At 36.5% G+C, this 13,073-nt stretch overlaps 1 protein-coding gene across 2 annotated transcripts in view; it reads left to right on the top strand.

Annotated features, from left to right (window-relative positions):
* Window positions 1–13,073, top strand: part of tnr (tenascin R (restrictin, janusin)) — a 230,878-nt gene that overhangs the window by 143,844 nt on the left and 73,961 nt on the right. For both annotated transcript variants that reach the window (XM_088345721.1, XM_088345730.1), the window contains exons 9-12: window positions 4,066–4,185; window positions 4,260–4,403; window positions 5,861–5,976; window positions 11,187–11,337. In XM_088345721.1, coding sequence (XP_088201847.1) covers window positions 4,066–4,185; window positions 4,260–4,403; window positions 5,861–5,976; window positions 11,187–11,337 — 531 coding nt within the window. The remainder of the gene's footprint in view (window positions 1–4,065; window positions 4,186–4,259; window positions 4,404–5,860; window positions 5,977–11,186; window positions 11,338–13,073) is intronic.

Genomic DNA, 13,073 nt, shown 5'->3' with positions numbered 1-13,073 from the left:
AAGAATGTTTGAGAATAATAAGAATTTTTGGCATTTTCAACATGGGTAGATCTTTTCACATGTGTGTTTTTGTAGGTTGCTCGCATCTTGAAAAACTCCTGCCCTGGATAAATTCAAGAATACACAAGGAATTCTCTATACATTTGAAAGAAATAGGTTTTTTTGTGTGTTAGGTGGATCATTTTGACGGTCATCATGTAAGTAGCTCGCGTGCTGAAAAAGTAAGTTTTCTTTTACATGGTATTGTCAAAACCAGAAGGGAGACAGGACCCACTTGCGTACATTTTTCTTAGTTTTATTGGGAAGAAGGAAAGGGTTTGTACACACGATCCAGGGATCGCTGGTCGCGGGGAGTAGGTTGCTCAGACGCAGAAGTGGAATTCCTGTGGCGAACGAAGGCTGTGCCGGGAGCGGGAAAAACAAGTCAGGGGAGCAAAAATCATGGTCGAGATCAGAAAATGGGTCGAAGCCAGGAAAATGGCAGGAGCCAGAACAGGAGAGAGTCAGGGTCGAAAAGCTTGCCTAGCGTAAGCTGAGGTTTGCAGACGGACTGACCACCGGTGACAGAAAGACAGGGGTTTAAAAAGTGACAGGGAGCCAATCAGTACAGGTGCCTCGCATCAGTAATCATGACAGCGATGGAGAAATTCAAGAACGTAAAAAGAATCCTGAATATATATTTTTTTAACTTTTTGTGGTGGTGGATCATTTTGTAAGTAGCTTACGTGCTCTAAAAGTGCAAGCGTTCATTCTCTGGAGATATTAAGGAATGGAAAAAGAATCCTCATTATATTTGAAAAGGATTCTTTGTGGTGGGTAGATCATGGTCAGTGTAGTTTTGTAAGTAGCTCGCATGTGTTGAAATTCGTAGCAATCCTGGAAAAGAGAAAAAATGTACAATTAATCATCGATACATCGTAAAGTAATTAGATGATTTTTGTTTTTTTGTGGCGAGTAAAACATTTCACTTCTGTGTTTTTGTAGGTAGCTCAGAACCTCACATCCTGAAAAAAATGATAGTTCTCCGGCCCGGATCAATTAATTAATGTACAAATAATCCTCCAATATAATTAAATTTAATTTAAATTTTTTGGGTGAGTGGAAAATCCAGTCCTTTTCGCAATAGCTCACATACTGAAAAGGTGATAGTTCTCCTGCTTTGGAGAAATTTAATAATGCACACTGAATCATTAATACATCTGAAAATGATTAGATGTTTTGCAAATTTTGTGATGGGTACATCATTTTGTAAATGGTCCCCATTCAGAACAAGCCAAAGCGCTCCTGCTCTGGAGAAATTAAAGAATGTACGAAAAATCCTCGATACAATGGAAGATTATTATATGTTTTGCTTTTTTGTGGCGAAGACCTAATTGTAATTGTTTTATTTTGTAAGTAGCTCACATGCTGAAAAAGTCAGAGCACTCCCACTCTGGAAAAGTTCAGGAAACTGAGAGAATCCTTTATACATCTGTCAGGTTCATCCAAAAGGACATTTTGTTAAAATCACCCAAAAAAAAGAGAGAGACACAAATTTAGGTTTTCACGTTGGAGAAATACTGTCAGCCTTGGTACATCATTCTGACTGTTATAATTTAAGTAGCTCGTATGCTGAAGATGTACGTAAAGTACTCATTCTGAAGTCAAGTCACATTTATTTGTACCGCCCTAAATCACAAAATGTCTAACATCTCTCAAAGGATTGCAAAGGTTACAATTACACCATCCCCTGATCTTAAACCGACATGCAGGCGAGGAAAAAAAATGAGTAACCTCAACAGGAGCAAAATAAGAGACCTTGAGAAGTGGCCTCACAGGTGGTCATCCCCCTGATCAGGGTGTAAAAGATTTTACATTGGGTAAGAATACACAAAAATATAGTAAGCATCAATAAGAAGAACATAAGGTAAGATTTAAAAAAATTGTCCTGAAAAAGCATGACAGCAAAGAAGCCTAGAGCCATGAGAGCAACGACAAAGCTTCCCATCTCAGCCGGCCGGTGGATGCAGATGATGACATACTTAAGGTTCAGGCGCTGGTGTGCTGACTGTTCTCGATACCTCGCCCCTCACTCTCTTTTCACCACCAGCCATTCAGCCGGAAGGATAGTATAAATTAATACATGTAAAAAGAATGCTCAATACATTTCAATAAGATAAGTCTTTTTCACGGTGTCATTTTGAAAGTAGCTCAAATGCTGAAAAGTATGAGAATCCTCCTTTGGAGAAATAAATAATATTCAAATATTCCTCTATACATTTTAATATCAAATTTTTTTTCTAGCGTGGTCAAATCATTTTGAGTCGGCCATTTTGTAAGTAGCTTGCCTGTTAATAAATCCTGAACACCCGCTACATTAGAAATGGAAATAGGTGACGGAATCTGAAACAAATAAGTCCAATTACAAGAAGCAGGTCGGTTGACGGGCTCAAGTGGAATGAGTTGGCGGTGGCCTCGTTCCTCCCCCATTACAAGGTATAACGAGGGCTGTTGACTTCAAATGGGGTGCTCGAGGCTTTTGATATCTTTACATGCATATTCGTACGCCCACAAAGGAGCAATGGAGTTCAACTGGGTTATGATCGTTTTTTTTTTTATCTTGACAGGTATCTCTCGATCGTTTCAGTAAGTAAGTGTTTTTAAGAATAGAAGCAGTCGACTTTTCAAAACGATTCTTTCCAGGTCATTCGTGTCAATCAAGATCGTTTTACATTTATCTTGTGAGCGTGGATCATTTTGACTGGGTCCTGTTTTAAGGAGTTCCATATGGCCAAATATGACACAAATATTCTTAACGTTTTCCAATATATATATATATATATATATATATATATATATATATATATATATATATATATATATATATATATATATATATATATATATATATATATATAGTTAGAATATTATAGCCTAATTCAACATTACTATTAATAAAAACAATTAATTCTCTATAGTAAAACATTCAATATTCACCCCAATATTAATGTGGATAATACTTTTTTTTTGTATCGTAATAATACTATATATTTATTCAACCTATTTACAAATAATAAAAAAATAAAAAAAATAGTAATAGCAGTAACAATATTAATAATCATACTAATACAAATAATTGCACTTCTACTGGCACAAGAATATTCCCTATTTAATCAAATATTTATTAATAGTATTTCAGAATATTAACTTTGATAAGATTTCCATATATCATCATAATATTCACCAAAATATTTACAAATATTCCATCTAATAGAAAGATAAATTTCAGTTATATAATAAAAGTATTTGAAATGATTAAAAAAATAATAATCATAAAAAATATAAATAATAATTTATTTTAAATGTTTTAGCATAATTATTGTATTTTTTTACCAAAACATTTACATTAATTTAAATACAATAAGAATTCATTATTAATAATTTTCATAAAAACATATAATAACATTCAATAATTCCAGAGAATAGTTACAAATTATATAAAACAAAAACTATATTAAAAATAACAATTTCACTTATTATTTGGTCAAAACAATAATATGCCACATTTAATCAAAATATTTCAACATAATTATATAATGTTGAAAATTACCATTTTATTTCGAAAATAATAATCAAAGTTAATATTCAACCAAAAATGGTAAATGGTAAATGGTCTGCATTTATATAGCGCTTTTCAAGTCAATGAAGACCTCCCAAAGCGCTTTACAATGTGCTTCACACCTACCCATTCACACACACACTCACACACCAATAGGGAATCAGCCATGCAAGGCGCCTACCTGCTTATTGGGGGCATTCGGGATTCAGTGTCTTGCCCAAGGACACTTTGACATATTACACGGATGAGCCGGGAATTGAACCTGCGACCTCTTTATCTACCTCCTGAGCTAATGCCGCCCATGAAATGAATATAGTAATAATAATAATGAAAACTTCTGTTTGCTTAGAAATAAAATGTAAATGTTTAAAAATTGTTAGGGCCTAAATTCGAATGATTTTCTTTTTCTTATGTCAGCAAATGTTTTTTTTTAAATGTCTACTTTTATTTATTCATTTTCATCCCAGTGGCCCCGGTCATGAACTTAATGGTCCGAGGAGTATCAGATCAAGATATCGAACTGGAGTGGAAGGGTTCCGTAGTCCTGACCGATATTCTCATCACTTACACACCGAGCAGCCCAGGGGGTGAGTCCGTCGTGGAAGAAAATGAAATAAATGATAAAAAAAGATCAACTTTGCACATTTTTCCTACCTTCAAGGTGTCCAGTTAGAAATGCGACTCCCGGGGAATTCCACTTCCTGTTTGATCTCGGAGCTGGAGGCAGGGATGGAGTACAACATCAACGTTTTTGCCGTTATTAATAACAGCATCAGTGTTCCTGCCAGCGTTACCGTAGCAACCTGTAAGTATAGCACCATGTTTGATTTTGAATCAAATAAAATGTTTTATTAATTCAAACAACATGACAAAAATGCATTATATTCCTTTCAATTCACAAAAAACAAAAATCCCCAAAGGTGGACTTTTACAAAAGTTTCTAGTTCTTTATTCATCAGTTAGTCATGGTTTCTAATGCCAAAATAGTCTGGATAATTCATGCAGTTATTTTATCATCAACAAAATAATAAATTTATCAAAAATGTACACAAAATGGCTCCCATTTCGAGTTGGTTGTCCAATAATGTTGGATTCTAGAAAATTGGGAGGTCTGATTGATCACACTCGGATGGTACCAGAAACGACTTTAAAGCATGCCAGGAAAGTCATGTTTATTTGTACAGCACTTAATCAAAAGAAGTCTAAAACAGCTGTCCAGACTACAAAATACTATTACACCATACCCTGATCTAAAACCTACGTGAGGGTTACTACTACTACTTTTTTTCCTGTTTTTTTCTCGTTTTTTCTTTTCTTTTGTTGATTTTTCATTTTCTGTAGTTTTCTTTTTTTGCTGTATTTTTCCTCTTTTTAAGTCACTTTAAGCATACTGTTACATAAGATTTGGTTTTATATAGATGAAACAATTAGTAAAGTAAAAAAGGTCGTACAGCTGCGTCATTTAACTGTGCAGGCGAAAATTCAAGTAAACCACACTTGTCTAACTATATTTTATCGTACAATAATAATATTTCTTTCAAAAAGAAACCTCCTCGATTTCGGGGGACCGGAGAGTGGTACTGTACATTACAGTAATCGAGTCGGGAGGTAACAAACGCATGAATTATAATCTCAGCATCGGCCTGGGACAGCAAAAGGTGAATTTCTGCAATGTTGCGAAGATGGAAAAAAGCAGTTTTAGTAACGTGTAACTGAAATGACGGATTAGGGTCAAATGTGAAACCTAAATTCACTCTCGATGATCTCACATTTGTTGAGGATCAGAGCAGTGTTTCCAGTTTTGCTGTGAATAGCCATGTCTTGAAAGCGTCCATAAACACATACAGAAATTAAGACAATTCATTAGATACATTACTAGAAAAAAACCATAAATAAATAAATAGGTAAATTTATCAATAGGATTAATTTGATAAATTGTTTAAAGATTACTTGAAAAAATCATGAATGAATAAATAAATGAATTGTCGAAAAATACAATTCATCTGGTAATTAAATTATTCTAAAATGTATGAATTGAAACTATTTATAAATAAGAACATGCACCATTTCACACCTCTTGATCAACAAACCATTTGGTTTTAAAAATCTTCAAGGGAAATTACTCCTGGAAATAATAGCGCCGTTTTAAGACACAAGAAGCAGGAAGAAATGAATGCATCAAGGAAAATGTTAGACACCTTGGCCTGATTTATGGATGTTGGCCATCGAATAATCCATCCCTCTCTCTCGTTCTCTCACCAGACCTCTCCAATCCCGATGGTTTATTCTTCAAATCCATCACCGAGACGTCTGTGGAGGTCCAATGGCAACCCTCCTTCTATTCCTTCGACGGCTGGGAGATCAGCTTCATCCCAAAGGTAAGGCTAATATATTTATTCTTGCTAGACTACACCAGAGGGTATCGTTAAAATTGATATTCTCATCCCTTAGGGTGCAAAAGACGGGTAATTCCGTCAATGCGACTCAATACTAGTTGGCCTAAAGATGGAATTTGTGGTCATTTCATTTTTACAGGGGCGTGAAAAAGTAATCACACGGAGACAACCCAATGAAAACACAAAACTGCATTTATTAAGGTCCAAAAAATCAAAACGATCGACAGAATTTTATTTTTTTATGAGTCGAATTGGCTACTTTGCATTAGATCAGCTGTAAAAGCACAGCCATAGACCCTAGAATGCCAAAATACAGGATATTCCGTCAATGAGACTCCTTAAATGTGGCCCCTAATTTTAGTGTTTTTTATTTTCATTTATTTAAAACTTGCATTTATCTTTATATTTTAGGACACAATTTCTGTGTTCTCCTTTATCTAACATTTACAATTTCTGTTTTCTCCTTTATCTAACATTTACTGTGAGTAAAAAAAGTGTGAGGATAAGATAAAATCTGACGCCTTCTTGTATGTTATCTACAGGGTTGGGTAGGGTTACTTTAACTGGATTACTTTCAATTACTTTTGGATTACTCCAATACTAAATATGAAATAAATAAACTAAATATGAATAAAATGATGACAGAAACAAAATGAAATTAAATCCAAACAGCTTGCCAACATCATTTTTGCCGTTCCATGTATTCCGTTACTCCCCAAGCCTGCACAAAATGTAGTCATTTTATTCATATTTAAACAAGACTATGTTTTATACGGTATGTTTATAAAATGTGCATTATACACAAATAGATACAGTAGATTTTACTGTAGTTTTACATACCTGTCAACCTGTACGTTTTTGCCGTACAAAGTATGTTTATTATGCATTTTAAGACGTGTATGACGTACAAGAAAATTTGTACGAAAAAACGCAAATTTGTCATCTGGTATACACCGACCATATCGAAACAGCAAATCAATCAAGTCAAACAAGTTTGCCACGGTAGCCTCTATCTCGGTATCGTTTTTTTCGTTGCAAACGAAACAAGCGTTTCGATGCTACTGTGCCCATGCGTCTGCCGCCTGGGGATTTGCCATCATGCATCGTTCGTGGTAGTTGTGTGGTGAAAGGAAGTCTGTCTCTTTTTAGAGAACCGGCTTTTTCGGCTCAACTCATTAAAGAAAGCCCGCTCTCAAACGGCTCATTTGCTTTGAAACATTATATTACGAATGATTATGTTGTATAAAGAAGTTAAGAAAAAAAGGAAGTATAAAAGGAGAAAATGGAAAAAAAAGACAGGTTTGTGGTTATCCCTTTAATCAGTATATTACCAACAATAATTTAATGCAGAAAATGAATTCATAATTTGAATAGGAAAATGTATTATTCTACTTAATTATATTTGCATGTATTTTTTCCTTCTACAGTGAACGTCCAAGCTACTTAATTTTTGAACTTTTCTTTTATAATAAACCTCATTCAAGTCGAGCAACTCAGTATCTCACAACAAAATGTTAATTAACAATATGTATGATAACGAAACACATGTATCATATAACATGTTAAACTACATAAATAAACACGTTGGGGAAAAAATATGGTGTAAGATTATTTTTTATTTTGTAAGGGAAAATACGAGTTTGTAAGGGCATGGAGCCCTGGAGGTTGACAGGTATGGTTTTAATTCCATGTGCTTTATAATCCAGAGCACTTTATATATGAAAAATACATGAAAAAAGATTATTCTTTACACCGTAGCTGTATAAAATCTGCATTATACATGGATAAATATGCGATCTCTTACTATAAGTTCATATTGTATTTTTTCCTCCTGGAAAAAAAAACATTCTGTAGCTCAAAATCCGACGATAAATCGTTTCCCCTTGATTCAAAACCTCGCCTGGACTGTCAGATTGCGTGCAAAGCTATTAAAGGGATGATCCGGTTTCCGAGAGCAAAAACCTTTGTCCGAGCCGGTCATCAAAAACCTTTTCTCCTTTAAATCTGGTAATAAACTCAGGTAGTTCCCGCCGCCACTTTCATTCCGTGCCTCTCACAGTAATTGCTTTTCTCCTTTAAGCTCTCCGACCACGAAATTGTCAACCTTTCTTTACTTTTTTTTCTTTATAAGCCCTTTAAAAAAGGAGTCCCTTCTAATTTTATTTTGTTGCTTTTAGAGCACCTTTTCACCCTCTTTGTGGTTTTCCAGCATTGCCCCCCCTTTTATCCTTTCATCCCATTTTTCCGATCCGTTCTCCCCCCAAGGTAACCTCCATTCTCTCACTTCGCTCGGCCGCCGGGGAAATCACATTAGGAGTTTTTCAAGTCCCGCCTTGTTAAATTTTAATCCGGCAATGGAGGATTAAGACAGTTTGACAATCTACTAATGGAAAAGTTATGCAAATGGTGAGCTAATTTGTTACCATTTAAAGGGACAGTGTGTGTTATTTGACCACTAGATTTTGTTTTATTGTGTAGTGCAACCATACCTGTCAGGTTACGTTTTTTGCATTTTAAGACGTGTCCAACGTGCAAGAAAATCTGTACGGAAAAACGCAAATTTGTCGATTATGGATACCATACCCGGTAAAAAGCGACTATGACGAAATGGCAAATCAATCAAGTCAAACGAGTTCGCTGCGGTAGCCTCTATCTCGGTATCGTTTTTTTTCTGTGCAAACGAAGCGAGCGGTTTGATGCTACTGTGCGCATGCATCTGCCGCCTCGGATTTCATGTGGTAGTTATGTAGTGAAAGGAATTCCGTCTCTTTTTAGAGAACCGGCTTTTTCGGCTCAACTCATTGAAGAGAGCCGGCTCTCAAACGGCTCACTTGCTTTGAATCATTATTGTTGTATAAAAACAATCCCTTTAATCAGTATATTACCAACAATAATTTAATGCAGAAAATGAATTAATAATTTGAATTAAAAAATGTATTATTCTACTTAATTATATTTGCATGTATTTTTTCCTTCTCCAATGAACGTCCAAGCGACTTCATTTTTGAACTTTTTTTTATAATAAACCTCATTCATGTCGAGCAACTCAGTATCTCACAACAAAATGTTCAATAACAATATATATGACATAACGAAACACATGTACAATATAACATGTTTAACTACATAAATAAACACGTTTGAAAAAAAATATATGGTGTAAGATTTTTTTGTATTTTGTAAGGGAAAATACGACAGTTTGTAAGGGCATGGAGCCGTGGAGGTTGACAGGTCTGGATAAAATCGTCTAAACCTTCAAATTTAGATGTATTAAAATTAAATAAATTTATATCAAGTAGCCCGTCTCCCTAAATATTTTCCCTTACAAAATACAAAATAATATTAAGGGCACCTGTATGATGCGGCAGCGGTAAACCAGTGAAAGCTGTCAGGCCCTGCTGTTGAACAGAAGAGTGTGTTGTGTCACCCTTACCCGAGTGACATGGCCGCTTTCTTGTGTCCCGTTTCATCTGGAGGGACGAAAGCATGACCAACGTAGGTGCCGAGGTGCTTAACTTGTTTGGGTTTTTACGCATTTGGCTTGGCCATGGTCTCCAAAAGAAATTGTGTGTACTTTTTCCCTTTTTAATTTATTTGTTTTTGTGTATGTGTTGTCTCGAGGGATATGACCAGGGTAGATAGATAGATAGTAATTAGGCTCTTGAATTAGTTTCTGCTATGATCTTTGTTAGCCGCTAAGTCCTACCAGCCACTCGTGTTAAGACACCACATCATAACTTTGTTAGTTGCTAATTCTTGCTAGCCTATTTTGTTCAAGTGAGCTTTGAAGCACATTTGTTAGTCACTGAACTTAATCCTGCTAGTCACTTTAATTACCAACCCAAGGTAGTCTTTGCAAGACACTCTTTTTCAGCTGGTATGTTTAGTGTCTAGTGTATGACTTTGATGGTAGCTGCCGCTACTTCTTGCTAGCCACTCTTTTTTAGCCACTATAGAGACGGACAAATCACTCACTTATTCACACCTAGGGACGATTTGGAACAGCCAATTAACCTAAAATGCATATTTTTGGAGTGTGGGAGGAAACCAGAATGCCCGGAGAAAACTCACGCATGCACAGGGAGAACGTGCAAACTCCGCGCGGGAAGGCTGGTAGCTGGATTTGAACCCATGACCTCAGAACTGCCTTGCATAATATTCTTTCAAGCATTCATTCATATGTGTCTTACATTTACGTATACATAATGCACTCATAGATAAATTGTGTCTATCATTCTTTCAATTACTAACACTACAAAGACAGAGATGAAAAGAAGTTCCAGAGTGGAAATTTAGAAAGTGTTTAAAACAATATTATGTTGATGTGCTCCAAATGTGAACTAAAACAAAACGTATTTTCCGCCATAAGAAATGTTTATTTTTGCTTAATACACCATATGACGCGGTTAAAATATGAGTATTTTTTTTTTGTTGGACTATAAGCAATTATCTGGGTTTCCTCTATTTCTGTCATGATCGGAACAAGCAGTGGACCCAAATGCGTAACGTTTCACACAACTTTATTAAGGGATCGGGGAACTCAGGGCGAAAGGAAAAAAAACTGCGATCTGGTGCTCGCTGGGCAGGAGGAGCGGGAAGCCCTGCGAAGGAAGTGTGATAGTGTATCAGAACAAGTTGGGTAGTTGGGACAGGAGAACGGAGCATGGTCGGAGATCAGAACAGGAAACATGGGACGGAATCAAGCAGGATACAGGAATAGGTCGGGAACAGAACGGGAGCCAGAGTCAAAAAGTGTTTGCCTTGCATGTGTTGAGGTTTGCAGACGGACTGACGAGGAGTGAATGAGAATGACATGCTTAAATAGTAGGGCTTATTAGGGAAAGAGTGGCAGATGGGGCTGAAGGAGTAAGCGCAGGTGAGGGGCAATTCACAAATCGTGACAATTTATTTTTCAAGGTTACATTGTTCATTTACCTTAAACCAAATTTTGTTATTTGATTTATATTTAGTTTTTTTGTCTTTTATTAGCGTATTTGGTATCGTTGTAATCCAAAAGTAATCGAAAGTAATCAAGTGACGTTACTACTGCACTATTATGGTATTCGGATTACATTACAGATTACATTTTTCAACGGGCAATTAGTAACGGTTTCAGATTCCATTTTTAAAGTTAGCCTCTCAACCCTGCACGTTACATTATAGTCCTTGTTTATGTGTTTTTCATTCCTTAGGACAACGACGGTGGGATGACAGCCCAGCTTCCCAGCACCATCACGTCTTTTGTCCAAACTGGTTTGAGACCCGGTGAGGAGTACACCGTCAACCTGGTGGCGCTCCGAGACCAAGGTCGAAGTCAGCCATTTACCTCCACCGTCACTACGTGTACGTACTCAATATGACTTTGTTACATTAAAGCAGGGGTGAGCAACTATTTAGAGTTGGGGGCCGCATTGGGTTTGGCCAAGGGGTCTATCCTGGGGACCTATCCACATTTTCTATTTATCAAAAAAATCGAAAATGGAGACAGCTATGTGAATCGTGATCTTAAAACACCCTTGTAACGAGAGGCAATGTTTTTCAGAAACAGAGACCAGACCCAGTAACGTTCGTTTACTCAGTTTTATTGATTAAGAGGGAGAGCAGGGCTTCCTTCCACGATCTGATGGTTGACGGACAAGGGTAGCAGGTGACTGGAAGCGCGTAAGTGGCACATCCGTGTCGAGCATGGATAAACGTAGACTTGCAGGAATACTGGTTGTTAGCCGGGTATTGAGTTCGAAAACAAGGTCGGCAACAGGTGTCAGGCAGGAAGCGGGGCAAAACAGGTTGGATGTCGGGATGGCAGAACAGGGCAGAATTAGGTGCAGAAACAAGTCGGCAACGGGTATCAAGCAGAGGAAAACCGGGCAGGAAAAATGTCTGTAAGTATGAGCTTGCCTAGCTGGGAGCATTGGTTAGCAACGATCTGACGACACCCTCTTGACAGACAAGGGTTTAAAAAGAGTCTATTAGCCAATCAGCTCTCAGGGCTGTTGGCGACAAATTGGGCAGTCACAGATGCCTTGAATCGGCAATCATGACAATTCAGATACATTGTAACCTGAAACATTTGTATGTAGAGACCTTTATAAGTTATGGTACCAGTATATCACGGGTAACAGATCCCCGTCAAGGTTTTTTTTTATATATTACTGTTGTTGTATTTTTATAGTATTTCTGTTGTAATAAAAAAAAAAAAACTCTGAATCCCTAATGCCCCAATAAGCAGGTAGGCGCCTTGCATGGCTGACACTGTTATCGGTTGTGTAGTGTGTAAAAGGGAAAAGTGAACATTGTCTTCTACGTTAAAAAGTAGCACTGTAATTTTAGACGCAAAGCAGTAGCTGCTTGCTGTTTTACACGGAGGGCTAGCATCATCTTTTCGTACAAAAAATGGAGCGTCTTTTTTTACGCAGAAGTAAACGCAGTATTTTTCTACGCTAAAAAGTAGCAAAAGTAACAACTATTGTTGTCTTTTTGTACGACAAAACTGAGCGTTGTTTTCTTCTTCACCGGAAATCAGTATTGTCACGTTCCTAGCAGTGAGCTCTTTCACTTTTTACTTGAATCAAAACAAGCCACAAAAATGTGACTTATACACCAGTACAACTTTAGTAATTTTTGTTCTTACTAATCTAGTACGTTTTCTGTCTAGTGCAATTTGTACCATAGAGTTCTGAATATATAATTGTTACGTATTGTTGCATTCATTTGAAAATACTGTATATCTATAATTCATTTTCAAGGATTAATAAAGTTTTTTTTTTATATTCTTGAAAAACAAAATAGAATTTCGGGGTTATGCTTTTCACAAGACGATAATTTTATAGTGTCGTGGTTGAAATCACATTGAGCAAAGGTGGTATGGTATAAATATTGAATACGGCGCTCACGTCGGAATGATGTATCACCTTTACTCTTCATCCAGCTGGCTCCGCCACGCAACTTTAATAAATTCCATTTCGAAGTTGTTCATCAAATTTTGGAGCGTAGCGTCCCGAGTACAAACATCATCAATATCCTGACGGAACTTTGTTCAATTTATAAGCTGAAATAGAGAATGTTCATTATTCATGTTC

This window comes from Urocampus carinirostris, chromosome 1 (genome assembly GCF_059441175.1).
Source record: "Urocampus carinirostris isolate Australia breed hairy pipefish chromosome 1, RoL_Ucar_1.0, whole genome shotgun sequence".
Classification (NCBI taxonomy): Eukaryota; Metazoa; Chordata; class Actinopteri; order Syngnathiformes; family Syngnathidae; genus Urocampus; species Urocampus carinirostris.
Note: the sequence above shows the minus strand (reverse complement) of the source record. Positions and strands in the feature narration are given on the sequence as shown.